Source organism: Rana temporaria, chromosome 11 (assembly GCF_905171775.1).
Source record: "Rana temporaria chromosome 11, aRanTem1.1, whole genome shotgun sequence".
In the NCBI taxonomy this organism is placed as follows: Eukaryota; Metazoa; Chordata; class Amphibia; order Anura; family Ranidae; genus Rana; species Rana temporaria.
The window spans coordinates 131,577,570-131,593,787 of NC_053499.1; the positions used below are offsets into that span (position 1 = coordinate 131,577,570).

The 16,218-nt window shown below is 43.9% G+C and overlaps 1 protein-coding gene across 1 annotated transcript in view; it reads right to left on the minus strand.

Moving 5' to 3' along the window:
* NLRC5 (NLR family CARD domain containing 5) overlaps window positions 1-16,218 on the minus strand; it is a 186,265-nt gene that overhangs the window by 145,515 nt on the left and 24,532 nt on the right. The window contains exons 3-6 of the mRNA XM_040329168.1: window positions 15,447-15,512; window positions 10,165-11,851; window positions 7,835-7,918; window positions 5,946-6,029 (exon numbers count right to left, since the gene is read on the minus strand). Of these exons, the coding sequence (XP_040185102.1) occupies window positions 5,946-6,029; window positions 7,835-7,918; window positions 10,165-11,851; window positions 15,447-15,512 (1,921 nt within the window). The remainder of the gene's footprint in view (window positions 1-5,945; window positions 6,030-7,834; window positions 7,919-10,164; window positions 11,852-15,446; window positions 15,513-16,218) is intronic.

Consider the following 16,218-nt stretch of genomic DNA (forward strand, 5'->3'; position numbering starts at 1 on the left):
AATATCCATCTGCTGGAAATCCATCCCAGGGGAGATTTATCTGCGGATAAATATCCGACGGAGTGTACACACCATAGGATCTATCCGCAGAAACCCATTTGATGGGATTTATCTGCGGATAGATTCTATGGTGTGTACGGGGCCTGACTGTTGGAAAACATTTGCCAATCGGCAGCTTGCAGCCAAGCTACCGATGTGTATTCTCAGTCTATGGACAGCATTTGTCAAAATGTAACTTCAATTCCTATGCCGCGTGCACACGATCGGACATTCCGAAAACAAAACCGTGCAATTTTTTCCCGAAGAAATGTTGGCTCAAACTTGTGTTGCATACACACGGTCAAACAAAAGTTTTTTTCGGAAATTCCGAACGTCAAGAACGCGGTCACGTACAACACTACGACGAGCCGAGAAAAATTAAGTTCAATGATTCCGAGCATGCGTCGAATTGATTCCGAGCATGTGTAGGATTTTTGTGTGTCGGAATTGCATACAGACAATAATTTTTTCTTGTTGGAAAAATTGAGAACCAGCTCTTAAACATTTGTTGTTGGAAATTCCGACAGCAAATGTCCGACGGAGCCAACACATAGTCAGAATATCCAACCAAAAGCTCACACCAAACATGTGTTGTCGCAAATTCCGATTGTGTGTACGTGACATAAGGTGTCATGATTTCAGTTCAGCCCACACAACACAGGTTACAAATGTAATGGTCCTTGGTAGATATATGGATACAATTAGGAGTAGCCTTGGTTGGGAAAATCGGTTGCAGTTTCTAACTGTGATGCGCATATACAGGGCCGGTCCTAGGCAGGGTGCACAGGGTGCTTTGCACCCAGGCGCCTGCAGAGGTGGGTTGCCGAAATGGCAGAGTTCTCCCCTCCCTCCTTCTCTCCTTCTAGTTTTCTGAGCATAGGTGTGTGTCCATCCAGAACTGAAGTGTTTCTGTACTATGTCTGTAGTCTCTGACCATCTCCTTTACTACGTCTGCAGTCTCTGACTGTCTCCTGTACAATGTCTGCAGTCTCTGACCGTCTCCTGTACTACGTCTGCAGTCTCTGACCGTCTCCTGTACAATGTCTGCAGTCTCTGACCGTCTCCTGTAGTATGTGTAGAAATGTAGAAATATTTGTAAAGGGGAGGGGTTAGTAAAAATGACCATGCCCATGTGGGGGCGCCAGAAATATTTGTGCACCCAGGCGCCTGTGCCCCTTGGATCGGCCCTGTGCGTATATGAAAACCTTTGCTGGCTAAAGCAAACCATATAGATTTTCTTATTTTACTATTTTGCGTTATACAGTGCTGGCATGTTCCTCAGTTCTTTACTTAGAAAACTGAACCAACCACATAAGTCCTTGCTCACAAAGATGTGTATAGACAGTCTAGTGTCTATACCACAGGCACACAGACACACGTGCACACATAATAAATGGGAGGAAACCAGAACACCTGGAGGAAACCCACAAAAGTATGGTTAAAAACTATAAACAGAAATATTTTTTCAGAAGATTTTGAAAAATATCATGAAAACTTTATCCACTGAAATGCTGAACCATAACTGAAAGTCAACCGTTTTTTTAAACAGAGAACAGTTTTGGGTGGACTTAACTTTTTTAACATGCAAGACAAACCAACATAACCCCCAGCAGCAAATACTTCCTTTGTTTCCCTGTCCCCTATCTTTTTAAGCCACCAACTGAAAATTCCTGGTAAATTTGGGTAAAGGGAAACAGCACTGGTGCATGGTGATTGACCAAGCACTGTCACACTGGATGTGGGAGACTGGTGAAAGGTCCAACTTAAGTGAAGTGTATGCTGCAGGGAGCTGAGTGGAATAAAGTGATCCAGTTGATTTGCCTTGCATCGGAAAACAATAGAATTACTTTAATTAAAAGGTGATTTTATTTTTTTATTATTGCAATCAAAGCCATGGTGAAATTAGGGGAATTCATTTATTTCCATAAAGCCCCTCTTTAAAATGAGGGTTCTACTTCACCAATATTTTTTTTAAGTATATAAACAATGAACAGACACAACTATGTAACTAAAGAACAGTTTTTGCCATTCGGCACTGCGTCGATTTAACTGACAATTGCGCGGTCGTGAAATGTGGCTCCCAAACAAAATTGGCGTCCTTTTTTCCCCACAAATAGAGCTTTCTTTTGGTGCTATTTGATCACCTCTGTGGTTTTTATTTTTTGCGCTATAAACAAAAATAGAGCGACAATTTTGAGAAAAATTCAATATTTTTTCCCTTTTGCTATAATAAATATCCCCCAAAAATATATAAAAAACCATTTTTTTTTCTCAGTTTAGGCCGATACGTGTTCTTCTACCTATTTTTAGTAAAAAAAATCGCAATAACTGTTTATCGATTGGTTTGCGCAAAATTTATAGTGTTTACAAAATAGGGGATAGTTTTATTGCATTTTTATTAATATTTTTTTTTTTACTACTAATGGCGGCGATCAGCGATTTTCTCGTGACCGTGTCATTATGGCGGACACATCAGACAATTTTGACACATTTTTGGGACTATTGTCATTTTCACAGCAAAAAATGCTATACAAATGCATTGTTTACTGTGAAAATGACAATTGCAGTTTGGGAGTTAACCACTAGGGGGCGCTGAAGGGGTTAAGTGTGACCTCCTATGTGTTTCTAACTGTAGGGGGCGGGGCTGGACGTTTGACGTCATTGATCGTGCTTCCCTATAAAAGGGAACACGCGATCAATGACAGTGCCACAGTGAAGAAGGGGGAAGCTGTGTTTACACACAGCTTTCCTCGTTCTTCAGCTCCGAGGACCGATCGCGGGACTCCAGCGGCGATCGGGTCCCACGGCCGCGGTCACGGAGCTTCGGACCGGGTCTCGGGCATGCGCCCGCGACCCACAGTTGGGCACTTAAAGATGACGTACATGTACGTGCTTGTGCCCAGCCGTGCCATTCTGCCGACGTATATGTGCAGGAGGCGGTTCTTAAGTGGTTAAAAGACAATTGGCGACACACATTAAAAATGATGCATAGCATGCAAACCATACCATTTCATGGTTTGACAAAAGAGCAGATTGCTCCGAAATGCGTTACCGCACCCACTAGCTGCAGGTCCTCTTCCAGAGTGATATCACATCCATTTTCGCACTCCACAGTGAACCCATTGGACTTCCTGGTTCAGCTGCTGAGTAGCTCTGCTTTCCATTGACAGTCACAGGCTCAAGTCTTAAGCCTCCTACACACGATCGGACTTCCAACAGACTTTTCTGTGGATTTTGCTCCGAAGGGCATTGTCCGTGAACTTGGTAGGCATACACACGATAGGACTTTTCAGCCAACAAACAGGAACGTAGTGACGTAATAGACGCACTAAGTGTTTTTTCTGCTCTTTACCACCACCCTTTGTGCAACTTCTGCTATTGTTGTCTGATCTTTAGCATTGGTTCTGAGCATGCGTGTCTGTACTTTGGACTTTAGTCCGATGGACTTGTGTACACACGATTGGATTAGCTGATGTAGGACATTTGTTGCCGGAAAGTTTGTCTGTTCACACAGCGAACATTTGTTTGATGAAAAATCAAAAAAGTTTGTTCGATGGAGCGTACACACGGTCAGATTGTCTGCAAAAACAAGTCCATGTGAGGTTTGTTGTCAAAAAGTCTGATCGTGTGTACAGGCCTTTACTGTATATCTTCCAGGCATGAGGGTCCTCTTATCGTCTACCCTTCTACAGATAAGAGCTATTCATTTCTTTTGCTAGAAAATTACATTGAACTTCCAATAGTATATATATATTTTTTTTGCAGGGACCTTAGAGAATAAAACATTGGGTGTTGCAACTTTTATGTCACACTTTTTTTGCATAGCGGTTTCTCAAACACAATTTTAAAAATAAATGCATTTTTATATATTTTTTTATTTTATTGCACACAAACATGATATAATACCAATTTTTTTGTTAAAATATAAAACATGATGTTATGTTGAGTAAATAGATACCCAACATGTCATGCTTCAAAATTGCGTGCGCCCGTGGAACAGGGTCGAATGACAGTACCTAAGCAATTTTCTAGCAAAAAATATGGATTTTAACTTCAACAAATGTCAGAAATAGGCTGATATATCTGTAATCTCCAGTTTGCGTATTACATGTACTTTATGTCCTTTTATTAATTTGCTTGTTTTCTTTTGCAGAATCTTATTGTTACACTGAATTGATACTATTCCCCTGAAGAAGCCAATGTTTTGGTGAAACATGTTGGGATAATTCAGTCTGTATTCAAATTCAATGTACCTAAAAATATATATATTTATCTCTCTACCTTGTTAACTTTGCTGTTTAACAATTGTTTGTACAAATACATTTTGTCTTTTTTTAAAATAACCTATGTGACTAATCTTGTGACTGGCACCGTTATAATCCCATCCCCCCTTCCCTTGCTATCTACTCGAACCGGAATGAGGTGCCATATCTAAAGAGCATACACTAGCCACCCTCCTGCCATTTTTCATTGATTTGAGTGATTTTTTCCCATAATAAAATCGGCGATTTTTTTAGAAAAAAATTGATTTACGATTCAAATCTAGTTTTTTTTAATGGACACAGCGCCGATCCTTAAGAGCTGCTGGCAGGAGTTTTTAGGCCGCAGCTTCGGCCTAGTCCGCGGCATCTGGCCTCCCTGACTAGGACGAAGTCATGGCCTCGCCTAAAAACTCCAGCCTGCAACTCCTCAAGACCGATGTGGTGTCAGCGCCGTTCCTGAGGAGCTGTGGGCAGGAGTTTTTAGGCCGCAGCTTCGGCCTAGTCCGTGGCGTCTGGCCTCCCTTACTAGGCCGAAGCCATGGCTTTGCCTAAAAACTCAGGCCCACAGCTCCTCAAGACCGATGTGGTGTCAGCGCCGTTCCTGAGGAGCTGTGGGCAGGAGTTTTTAGGCCGCAGCTTCGGCCTAGTCCGTGGCGTCTGGCCTCCCTGACTAGGCCGAAGCCATGGCTTTGCCTAAAAACTCAGGCCCACAGCTCCTCAAGACCGATGTGGTGTCAGCGCCGTTCCTGAGGAGCTGTGGGCAGGAGTTTTTAGGCCACAGCTTCGGCCTAGTCCGTGGCGTCTGGCCTCCCTGACTAGGCCGAAGCCATGGCTTTGCCTAAAAACTCAGGCCCACAGGTCCTCAAGACCGGTGTGGTGTAAGCGCCGGTCCTGGGGAGCTGTGGGCAGGAGTTTTTAGGCGAGGCAACGGTTTCGGCCTAGTCTGCAGCGTCCGGCCTCGCCTAAAACCTCCTGCCCACAGCTCCTCAGGATCGGACCGGTGTCAGCGCCGGTCCTGGGGAAAAAAAGCAAATAGATTTTTTTAAAATATCAATCTATTTCACCTACCAACTCGATATTTAAATCGAATCAATTTTTTTCCCAGTCCTATTTGCATGACCTCATGATCTGCTCCCAGGGCATCTCCGACTCTACTGTCGACTCCAGGAGAGGCGGGCGAATCTGGGGGGTTTGTTTGCCGACCCCAAAAAAACATTTGAGCACCAGCCGCCACTGATTATAGCCTGAAAACTCTTGAAAAGCTTCTGTATTATTTTCTATTTGTAGCATATTCTTTCATAACTTCTATGTTGTGCATATGCATGTACACTATATTCGTGTTGATATAATTACGGTAACTTTGTACACCCTGAGTGCAGCCCAGCACAGCCATTCATGTCTATGGGCAGCTGTACACAGCACCTGGGCTGGAGGCGGGGGGGATGCACAGATTTCCACTCCAACGGCTCAGGCGCCCTAAATTTAATGTGCAGCTTAAAAAGATTTACAGTCTACAAGCTTTACACCACCTCAATTCTGAGCTAAACAGACAATTGCAGAAAGAATGGCACATTTTATGTGCAAACATGCAAAGGCTTCATGTAAATAAAACCACACATTGCACACAAGACAGGAAATGATTACTTGATTTCTTGCAGAGCGAGGCAGCAGGGGAAAGATCTTCTTAGAGCTTCAATAACACTGGTTGTCAGACATCCCGCCATCAGTCTGAAGAACAAAAACAGACAAATAAGCATTCAGAGTATAATACTATAAAGTTTACTGGAGTGGGGGCATGTACTGTATATGAAAGGAATGTGTGTGCTGGTCTTCCCAAAAATCCAGAAACTGGGGACAGTGCCGAGACAAGGTCATCTAGAGCCCATGGCGAACATACCAAACTGCACACCCCTCAAAATGTATTCAAGGCAGGGCAAAAGCCTGAGCCCTGTCATTGTTGTGGAGCCCAAAGCAGCTGCCTCATACTTGCCATTAATCCCAGTTTAAATTCCCTTGAAGTTTTGTTCCTCTGCCCGGTATATGTCCCGATAGCTCAGTGTGAAGTGCTGCTACTAATGCTGCCGAGCTCTGCCCTATTTTGTACAGATGACTCACCTGCAGACCCTGTGTTTAATAACCATCATTAATATGTAAATAACAGGAGCATTCATATGTAAACAAGGAACCTGTGCATCTTTGGCTCTGTTTCCCACCTGAAACTGCGAACCAGGACACACCAGAACCCCCTGCTGTGAGCCGTGGCCACAACTAGTGTGAACCCGGCCTTAAATATGTATATATATCTATAGATATATATACACTTTATAAATACCTTATTTCTTTATTAGAAATAAGGGTAGAGTGAACCAGGGAAGGTGAAATATAAAAAGATTCAACTTCAGCTTTAAGTTAATTTAAATATTAACATTTGTTAATATTAAATCTTCTCTTATATATGTGCGTGTTTTTTCAAATAATGTGGAGCATAAACATTTATTACACTAACATAAATGATAAGGAAATTGGTGTTTATTTCCTCCTTGACATTTCAAAGGACAGGGATGATTCTTTTCTCCCAGTGTAGACATTTAGCAGTGCAGGGGATACATACAAGATACTAGGGTTGCCACCTGTCCAGGATTCACCCGGGCAGTTCGGGTTTGGAATCATGCTTTCAGGTTTCAGACTGCCTGAAACCCGGACACATTATTTAGACTGGACTATGGCTTCCCAGCAGGGTTGCAGTTGTCTAAGCTGAGAGTGTCTGTTGCTCTTTCACAGTGTCTAAAGCCAATATTAACAACCACCCCAAAAAACACACACAGACAGGGGAGGAGAGAGAGCACAATCTGCACCTCTTCCCCCACCCCTTCTCTCTCCTGCCTCTGCGTAAGTACAAGAGTTCCCCTTTACACCAGAGGCCACAGTGTTTCCCCTTACATCAGAGTCCTCTCTGTACATCAGAGTTCTCAGTGTTCCCCCTTCAATCATGGTTCCCAGAGCATCCCCTTTGTTAGAGTCCCCAGAGTTCTCCCTTACATCAGAGTCTGAAGAGTCCCCCCTTAGAGCCGGTTCACATTTCCTCTGCACGACTTCAGGGGCGACTCTGCAAGTCGTCCTGAAGATGACTTCAGAGGCGACCTGCAAAACGACTTCTGTATAGAAGTCAATGCAGGTCGCCCCGAGCCGCCCCCGAAGTCGTGCAAGATCCTTTTTCTAAGTCGCTCCTATTAGAACGGTTCCATTGCATTGAATGGAACGCGACTCGTCAGGCAGCTGAGCCGTCTGACGAATCGCCCCAGTGTGAACCGGCTCTTACAGTGAAAGGGAACTCTGCAAGTTCAGATGTAAAAGAGGAACTCTGTGGATCCTGATGTAAAGGGAGACTCTTATTATTAACGTCTTATGATTAGATATGTTATTGAATAGCAAAATATATACTATAAAAAAAATTATGTGCGCCGCCAAAGTGTTCGGGTTTGACTTGAAGAAAAGGTGGCAACACCTACAAGGTACTAAGAAAGGTACAGCACCTGATCCTCCTCAGATATTTCATACCAGCTATCACTGGGGAAAGTGCTTCTGCAAATGTACCGCCATATTTTTTGCTTTTGAAACTAAAAGAAAACAAACCATAAAAAAATGTATTAGCAATATATTTGGGATGTAATCATTCAGTACTAAACACTAAGGGGTAGATTCACATACAAATAGATCGGCGCAGCGTATGTGAGATACGCTACGCCGCTGGCGTAGTGTATCTCAAGCTGGGTAACGGTGCGGAATTCAAATCGGCGATTATGGGGCGTGTTTCATTTAACTGAACTGCGCATGCGCCGTCCCTAAATTTCCCGCCGTGCATTGCGCTAAATGACGTCGCAAGGACGTCATTTTTTTTAACATAGACGTGACTTACGTACATTCCAATTCACGGACGACTTACACAAAAAAAAAAAGATTCAAATTAAACACGGGAACGACGGCCATACTTAACTATACGCGACGAAATAGCAGCTTTAACTATACGCCGGAAAAAGCCGACTACAGACGACGTAAAAAAATGCGTGGGCCGCTCGTACGTTCGTGGATCGTCGGAAATAGCTAATTTGCATACCCAACACGGAAAACTACGTGAACGCCACCCAGCGGACGCCGAAGAATTGCATCTTAGATCAGAAGGCGTACGAAGACGTACACCTGTCGGATCTAACCCAGAAGCCGTCGTATCTTGTTTTGAGGATTCAAAACAACGATATGACGCGGGAAATTTGAAAGTACGCCGGCGTATCAGTAGATACACCGGCATACTCGCTCTGTGGATCTGCCCCTAGGGATATTAGGATTATTATGAAACAAAAAACATGTCCAGGAAATGTTACAAATATGGACAGAAACCGTAACCAATTTTCCCCAAATTCGATTTTGATACATTTTTCTAAATCTTAACAGAGCTTTTAGGCTGTCTCTTGCCAGTCATTCTCCACAGTTCAATCACATTGAGGTTGATTGATTAACCACTTCAGCACCGGAAGAATTTACCCCCTTCCTGACCAGAGCACTTTCTGCGATACAGCACTGCGCCGTTTTAACTGACAATTGCACGGTCCTTTTTTTCCCACAAATTGAGCTTTCTTTTGGTGGTGTTTGATCACCTCTGTGGTTTTTATTTTTTGCGCTATAAACAAAAAAAGAGTGAAAATTTTGAAACAAAAAGCAAATTTTTTTACTTTTTGCTATAATAAATATCCCCCAAAAATATATAAAAAAAACGAATTTCTTTCTCAGTTTATGCATTGTTCTACATATTTTTGGTAAAAAAAATTGCAATAAGCATATATTGATTGGTTTGTGCAAAAGTTATAGCGTCTACAAAATAGGGGATAGATTTATGGAATTTTTTTTATAATTTTTTTTATTAGTAATGGCAGCGATCTGTGGTTTTTATTGTGACTGCGACATTATAGCGGACACATCAGACACTTTTGATGCTATTTTGGGACCATTGTCATTTATTCAGGCCCGGATTCACAACGGAGTTACGACGGCGTATCTCCGGATACGCCGTCGTAACTCTGAGTTGCGTGGTCGTATCTATGCGCCTGATTCATAGAATCAGTTAAGCATAGATTTCTATTAGATCCGACCGGCGTAAATCTCTTACGCCGTCGGATCTTAACTGCATATTTACGCTGGCCGCTAGGGGCGTGTACGCTGATTTACGCCTAGAAATATGTAAATCAGCTAGATACGCCAATTCTCGAACGTACGCCCGGCCGACGCAGTACAGATACGCGGTTAACATTTTCACAGCCGTGTCATTGTGCCGACGTACATCGTCGTGCTCTGATCGGCAAGTGGTTAAAGCGGAGTTCCACCTAAAAATGGAACTTCCACTTAACCCACTTCTCGCCCCCTTACATGCCACATTTGGCATGTAATTTTTTGGGGGGGGGAGTGGGGGCTTCAGGAGAAGGGGACTTCCTGTCCCACTTCCTCCTTCCGCCGAGGGGCTGGAAAGGCGATTAGCTTAATCGCCTTCTTGCAGCCCCTCCCTGTAGGCGAGCGCCTGTCCAATCGGACGGCGCCACACCGCTCGCGCCTGCGCAGTGGCGCTCGCGCATGCGCAGTGGGTGCCCAGCCGTGAAGCCGAAAGCTGTCACTGCCGGGTGCCCACACTAGGAATGAAGACGCCGGCCGGCGAGGGGGGGCGAGGAGCGGAGCCCCGGCCGGCGCGTTGCTGGAGCCTTGGAGCAGGTAAGTGTCTGTTTATTAAAAGCCAGCAGCTACACTTTTTGTAGCTGCTGACTTTTAATAAACTTAAAAAAAGGCTGGAACTCCCCTTTAAGATGTGCACTGACATTACCTTAGGCTTTCCACATTTTCACATGATCCTAGGACTTCCAAGCATTCCAGCTCCATAGGGCATCCTGCAAAATCTAAGGAAACCAGGCATGATCCATGTTTAACCACAAACGCCACAGCTGTCATATCTACTGGGGTGATCCTGAAATTTTTCAGTCCGTACTTGTGGGCCAAATCCTTCCCGACGCGCTTTGCTAATTTTTGATCCTGAGTTTCATAAATGCAGTGACACAATTCGATCAGCTTGGGCCCCGTGAGTTGGGTGTCTGCCAATTTCACTAGAGATTCTAGAATGGTTTCTTGTTTCTTTTGGATCGAATTTTCACTGTGTTCTGACAACTTGAGAAGAAACGGTCGACAATCTTTGGATGACAGCCCAGAAAGGAATATATGAAACTGATCTGTAAGTTCTTCCTTTGTCTTAAATTTTAAATTCCACTTGGATTTTAGACTAAGTCTTTTATGTAGTGAGGATGGCGTTACCGTCTCATCCATGATCAAGTATAAAGCAGCAAAAAACTCTTGAGAACTAAGGTGCACAAAGGAATAACCCAAGCCTGTGGTACTGTCAAATTTCTTGACCTCAAAGACTGACAGCAGTCCGTGGGTTGCAGCAAAGACTTTTATCTCTTCTGAAATTTCCCCAGAGTAAAAGATGGTTTTGTTCTGATCAAGTCCGTTATGTGCTAAATGCGCTAATTCAAAGATCCGAGACCGAAGTGGATTCAGCATCGTTGCCTCATCTGTCTGAGACGTCTGTCTTTTCTGAATGAAAATCTTTAGCATTTCCATATAAAACTGTGTAATTGTCTGAGGAAGACCTGACCGCACAGATGCGTTGAAAAGGTGCTCCAGGCAAACACATACAATGTGACACAAAGCGGGAACAAAACACAAGTGCATCAACTTGCTATTCTCTCCTAAATAAAGTAAAATGTCATCTTTTAGTGCATTTGTGCTACAAAAGTCGTCGACGTATTGTACAATTTTTTCTTTATTGAATCCCAAAACCTCAGCAATGTCGTCAATGTAGTCGAGAGGAAGACTGTTAAATAGTTTCGATCTGCAAGTGACTATTATCGTACAACCTTGCAGGACTTTCCCAAAAAGAATGCATGTGTACAAATGAGAAATGGACGTCATCTGGTCAACGTCAAGTGCAAAGTTCGGTGGACTGGCTGTGAACTGTCCTCCAAACTCATCCAGTCCGTCAAATATGATAAGGACCCTATGTGGATTCTGGATTACAAATTCATACACTTCTTCCAAATACAGTTCTGGCATCAAAAACAAGTTGAACAAAAGCTCCCTGAGCGTAAAATGTCTACTGATCCGATTCAGCTGGCGGAATTCAAAAAGAAAAGTTAATGTATACTGGCTGAACTCTCCTAGTGCCCACTGGTAGCAGATCCTGTGAGCCATCATCGTCTTACCAGTTCCTGGCATTCCGGTCAGTAAAATAACATGTGTTTGCGTAGGATTGGTCTTCAGAAACAGATTCTTTATTTCTTCTGCGCTGGAAGCCTCCGGGGTCTGATCAGCTCGACTTCTTTGCCTGACCTTTATAATCTTAATTAGTGGTTCAACAAACATTGGATTGCAAGAGCTTCTGGGGTCTCCCTTGTCCCTAAATCCATACGTTTGAAGGATAGACTGTCTTATCTGTTCTCTGTATCGTGTTGCTGACTCTAAAAAGAAAAAAACATTAAAAACCGGGTTTGATATCATGTAGAGTAGACAGTTTGGTTATTTTAAGGGAACATATTGGGCCAGATCCACGAAGCAGTTACGCTGGCGTATCTATTGATATGCCGCGTAACTTCTAGGTTGCTCCGGCGTATCTTTGTTTTGTATCCACAAAACAAGATACGCCTGAAGCTGTGCTAGATCCGACGGGCGTACGTCTTAGTATGCCGTTGGATCTAAGGTGCATATTTACGCTGGCCGCTAGGTGGCGCTTCCGTCGATTTCCGCGTTGAGTATGCAAATTAGCTAGATACGCGAATCCACAAACGTATGTCCGGCCGGCGCATTTTTTTTACGTCGTTTCCGTAAGCCTTTTTTCGGCGTAACGTTACCCCTGCTATATAAGGCGTATCCAAGGTTAAGTATGGACGTCGGGCCAGTGTCGAATTTTCCGTCGTGTACGTCGTTTGCGTAAAACGTTCGCGAATAGGGCTTTGCGTAGAATGACGTTCACGTCGAAAGCATTGGCTTGTTGCGGGTTAATTTGGAGAATGCGCACTGGGATACCCCCACGGACGGCGCATGCGCCGTTCAGAAAAACCGTCATTTACGTCGGGTCAAGACGTATTAACATAAAACACGCCCCCATCTCATCCATTTGAATTGCGCGCCCTTACGCCGACACAGTTACACTACGCCGCCGTAACTTACGGCGCAAATTTTTTGTGGATACGGGAAATACGCTGTAAGTTACTGCGGCGTAGTGTATCTGAGATACACTACGCCGGACGTAAAGAAGCGCCGCGCTATGTGGATCTGGCCCATAGCATTCAGTATATGTTTTTCATTATTTATTATGTTGATGATAAAAGGATATATACTCTCCGTGTGTGTGAAATATAAATATATATAGTAGCAGGGTGCCTGTGAAACAAACTAAAATGACAGGAAAAGTAATTGATGGGATATATGTTCCTCCACGGATTCTGATGCCGCGTACACACGATCATTTTTCGGCATGAAAAAAACGTAGTTTTAAAATTTTTTTATTTAAAATGATCGTGTGTGGGCTTCAAATCATTTTTCGGCTTCTGAAAAACGACAACATTTTTTTTAACGACGTTTTAAACTATGTCGTTTTTTCGGGTTGTAAAAAATTATCGTGTGTGGGCTAAAACGACGTTAAAAACCTGTGCATGCTCAGAAGCTAGTTATGAGACGGGAGCGCTCGTTCTGGTAAAACTACCGTTCATAATGGAGTAAGCACATTCATCACGCTGAACAGACAGAAAAGCGTGAATCGTCTTTTACTAACACAGAATCAGCTAAAGCAGCCCCAAGGGTGGCGTCATCCGCATGGAACTTCCCCTTTATAGTGCCATCGTACGTGTTGTACGTCACCGCGCTTTGCTAGAGCATTTTTTAAAAACGATGGTGTGTGGGCAACGTCGTTTTAATGATGAAGTTGGAAAAACGTTGTTTTTTCCACATGCCGAAATATGTTGTGTTTTTTTTTCATGTCGAAAAATGATCGTGTGTACGCGGCATTAGATTTATACCAGCAAAGACTTCAGGATAAAGAAGGATAGTTCTTTACCCTGTGCTGGTAAAGTTTGTTCCGGGGCTGTTTTTTTTGGGAGTATGATAGAGCTCTGGGTGGGACAGACTCCCAAGTCCATGGACCGCAGTTTAATGTTTTCCTTCCGGGTCTTAAGGCAGCTAGTCCTATCTCTCAGTGAGAGAGAGTGGGTCTCCATGTGAGGAGGCATATTGGAGCATGGCTGCTAATACCTGATGTTGGATACAAGGATTTGCGATAGTAAAGGCAGGGCAGCCATCACAAATTTTGGGGCCCCTTACACAGCTTTGGACAGGGCCCCCCTGGAGCAGAGAAGGGAGGGGTGCTGACGAAAAAAAAAGTGTAATCCCTTCTCTCCTGATGCAAGATGATTAGGGGGGGTGGGGCTGGGCATCATCGGGCCCCTTACAGGTGTAATGCAAAAAAAAAAAAAAAACGGGAAGGAGGCCGGCCAGGCATGTAAGGGGCCCTGGGGACCATTGGGCCCCTTACAGGTGTAAACCAAAAAACGGGAGGGGGGACAGCCGGGCCCCTTACAGGTGTAATGCCTGTACCCCCTGATGGTGGCCCTGAGTAAAGGACACTTACTACAAAAACCAAGGACTAGTCAGACTACGTAGCAGAATACATTTTGGCCTAAATTTATTAAGAAATTTGATTTTATTAAATATGTTTTATAAGAGGAATAGAAAATATTGAGTTTTGTTTCAGAATTTTCTGTCTTTTTTTGTGTATTCTGTATAGCAAAAAATGAAAAAAATAAAAAAAAACCCTGTGGTGATTAAATACCCCCAAAAGAAAGCTCTATTTGTGGTAACATTGTTTTATAAAAATCTAATTTGCATACAATGTTGCATGACTGCGCAATTGGCAGTAAGGTAGCACAGTGCTGAATAGCAAAAAATGCTCTGGTCAGGTCAGGAATCGCGGCCGAAATCGGGACTGCCAGCGGGAGTGAAGCCGTGGGAGTTCAGCTGAACTCGCACAGCTTCACTCCCGCAGCCCAGTGTGAACCTGGGCTTAACTACTTGCCGACCAGCCGCCGTCATTCTACGGCGGCAGGTCGGCTCTCCTGGGCGAGAGCCCGTAGTATAACGTCGGCTCTTAGAGCGGCCACTAGCCTGACTCCGCTCGCCCCTGACTCCCTTGCGTGTGCCCGGCGGGCGCGATCGCCGCTGGGCACACGCGATCGCTCGTTACAGAGCGGGGACCGGGAGCTGTGTGTGTAAACACACAGCTCTCGGTCCTGTCAGCGGGGGAAATGCTGATCTTCTGTTCATACAATGTATGAACAGAGGATCAGTGTTTCCCCTAGTGAGGCCACCCCCCCTACAGTTAGAACACACCCAGGGACATACTTAACCCCTTCCCCGCCCCTAGTGTTAACCCCTTCACTGCCAGTGGCATTTTTATAGTAATCCAATGCATTTTTATAGCACTGATCGCTATAAAAATGCCACTGGTCCCAAAAATGTGTCAAAAGTGTCGGAAGTGTCCGCCATAATGTCGCAGTACCGAAAAAAAATCGCTGATCGCCGCTATTACTAGTAAAAAAAATATATTAATAAAAATTACATAAAAATACCCCCTATTTTGTAAACGCTATAACTTTTGCGCAAACCAATCAATAAACGCTTATTGCGATTTTTTTTTACGAAAAATACGTAGAAGAATACGTATCGGCCTAAACTGAGGAAAAAATATGTTTTTTTATATATTTTTGGGGGATATTTATTATAGCAAAAAGTAAAAAATATAATTTTTTTTCGAAATTGTCGCTCTATTTTTGTTTATAGCGCAAAAAATAAAAACCGCACAGGTGATCAAATACCACCAAAAGAAAGCTCTATTTGTGGGAAAAAAAGGACGCCAATTTTGTTTGGGAGCCACGTCGCACGACCGCGCAATTGTCAGTTAAAGCGACGCATTCCCGAATCGCAAAAAGTGCTCTGGTCTTTGACCAGCAATATGGTCCGGGGGGTAAGTGGTTAATGTTTATTAACGTTATGACCGTTTACCTTGTATGCTTCGTTGTCTACTGTCTTCATTTGAAAATGAACCATTCCAACTATTTTCGCTTGATCCTAAAATAAAACAGATACAAAGTTTCTACTTGTCTAACAGATATTAAACAAACTTCATAATATTCTGGTTGAAAGAAATGCTTTTAATGCAAAAAATATATACTGTACATGGCATCTGATGATTCAGTTATCAATTTGTTTCAACCAGATGAGAACAGGTGGACATCTTATACTTGTCACCCTTTAAGGTTCCCGCTATAAAAGTATGGAAGATATATAAATAGTGTTATAGGAAAAATGAAATGTACCGTATTTATCGGCGTATACCGTGCACTATTTTGCCCTGAAAATCAGGGCAAAATCGTGGGTGCGCGGTATACGCCGATACCCGCGCCGAGTTTGAATACTGCGCCGGCATATACCGAGCGCAGTACACTCGTGTATCTTCGGGCAGTCTCGGCGCCTCTCGCGCTGACGTCCTGAGCGTACAGGACGTCAGCGCGAGAGTTGCCGAGCCTGCCCGACGATACACAAGTGTACTGAGCTCGGTATATGTCGGCGCAGTATTCAAACTCGGCGCGGGAAACGAGCGGGGAGGATGATAGGATGCCGCAGAAGGACGCCGGACCCGACGAAGAGGACACCCGAAGCCGCAGACAGACGCCGGACCCGACGAGGCCGCCGATGGACGCCGCGCAAGACACCAAAACTGTAAGGACAAAACATCTTTTTTCCACAGGAATTCGGGCAACTTTAGGGGTGTGCG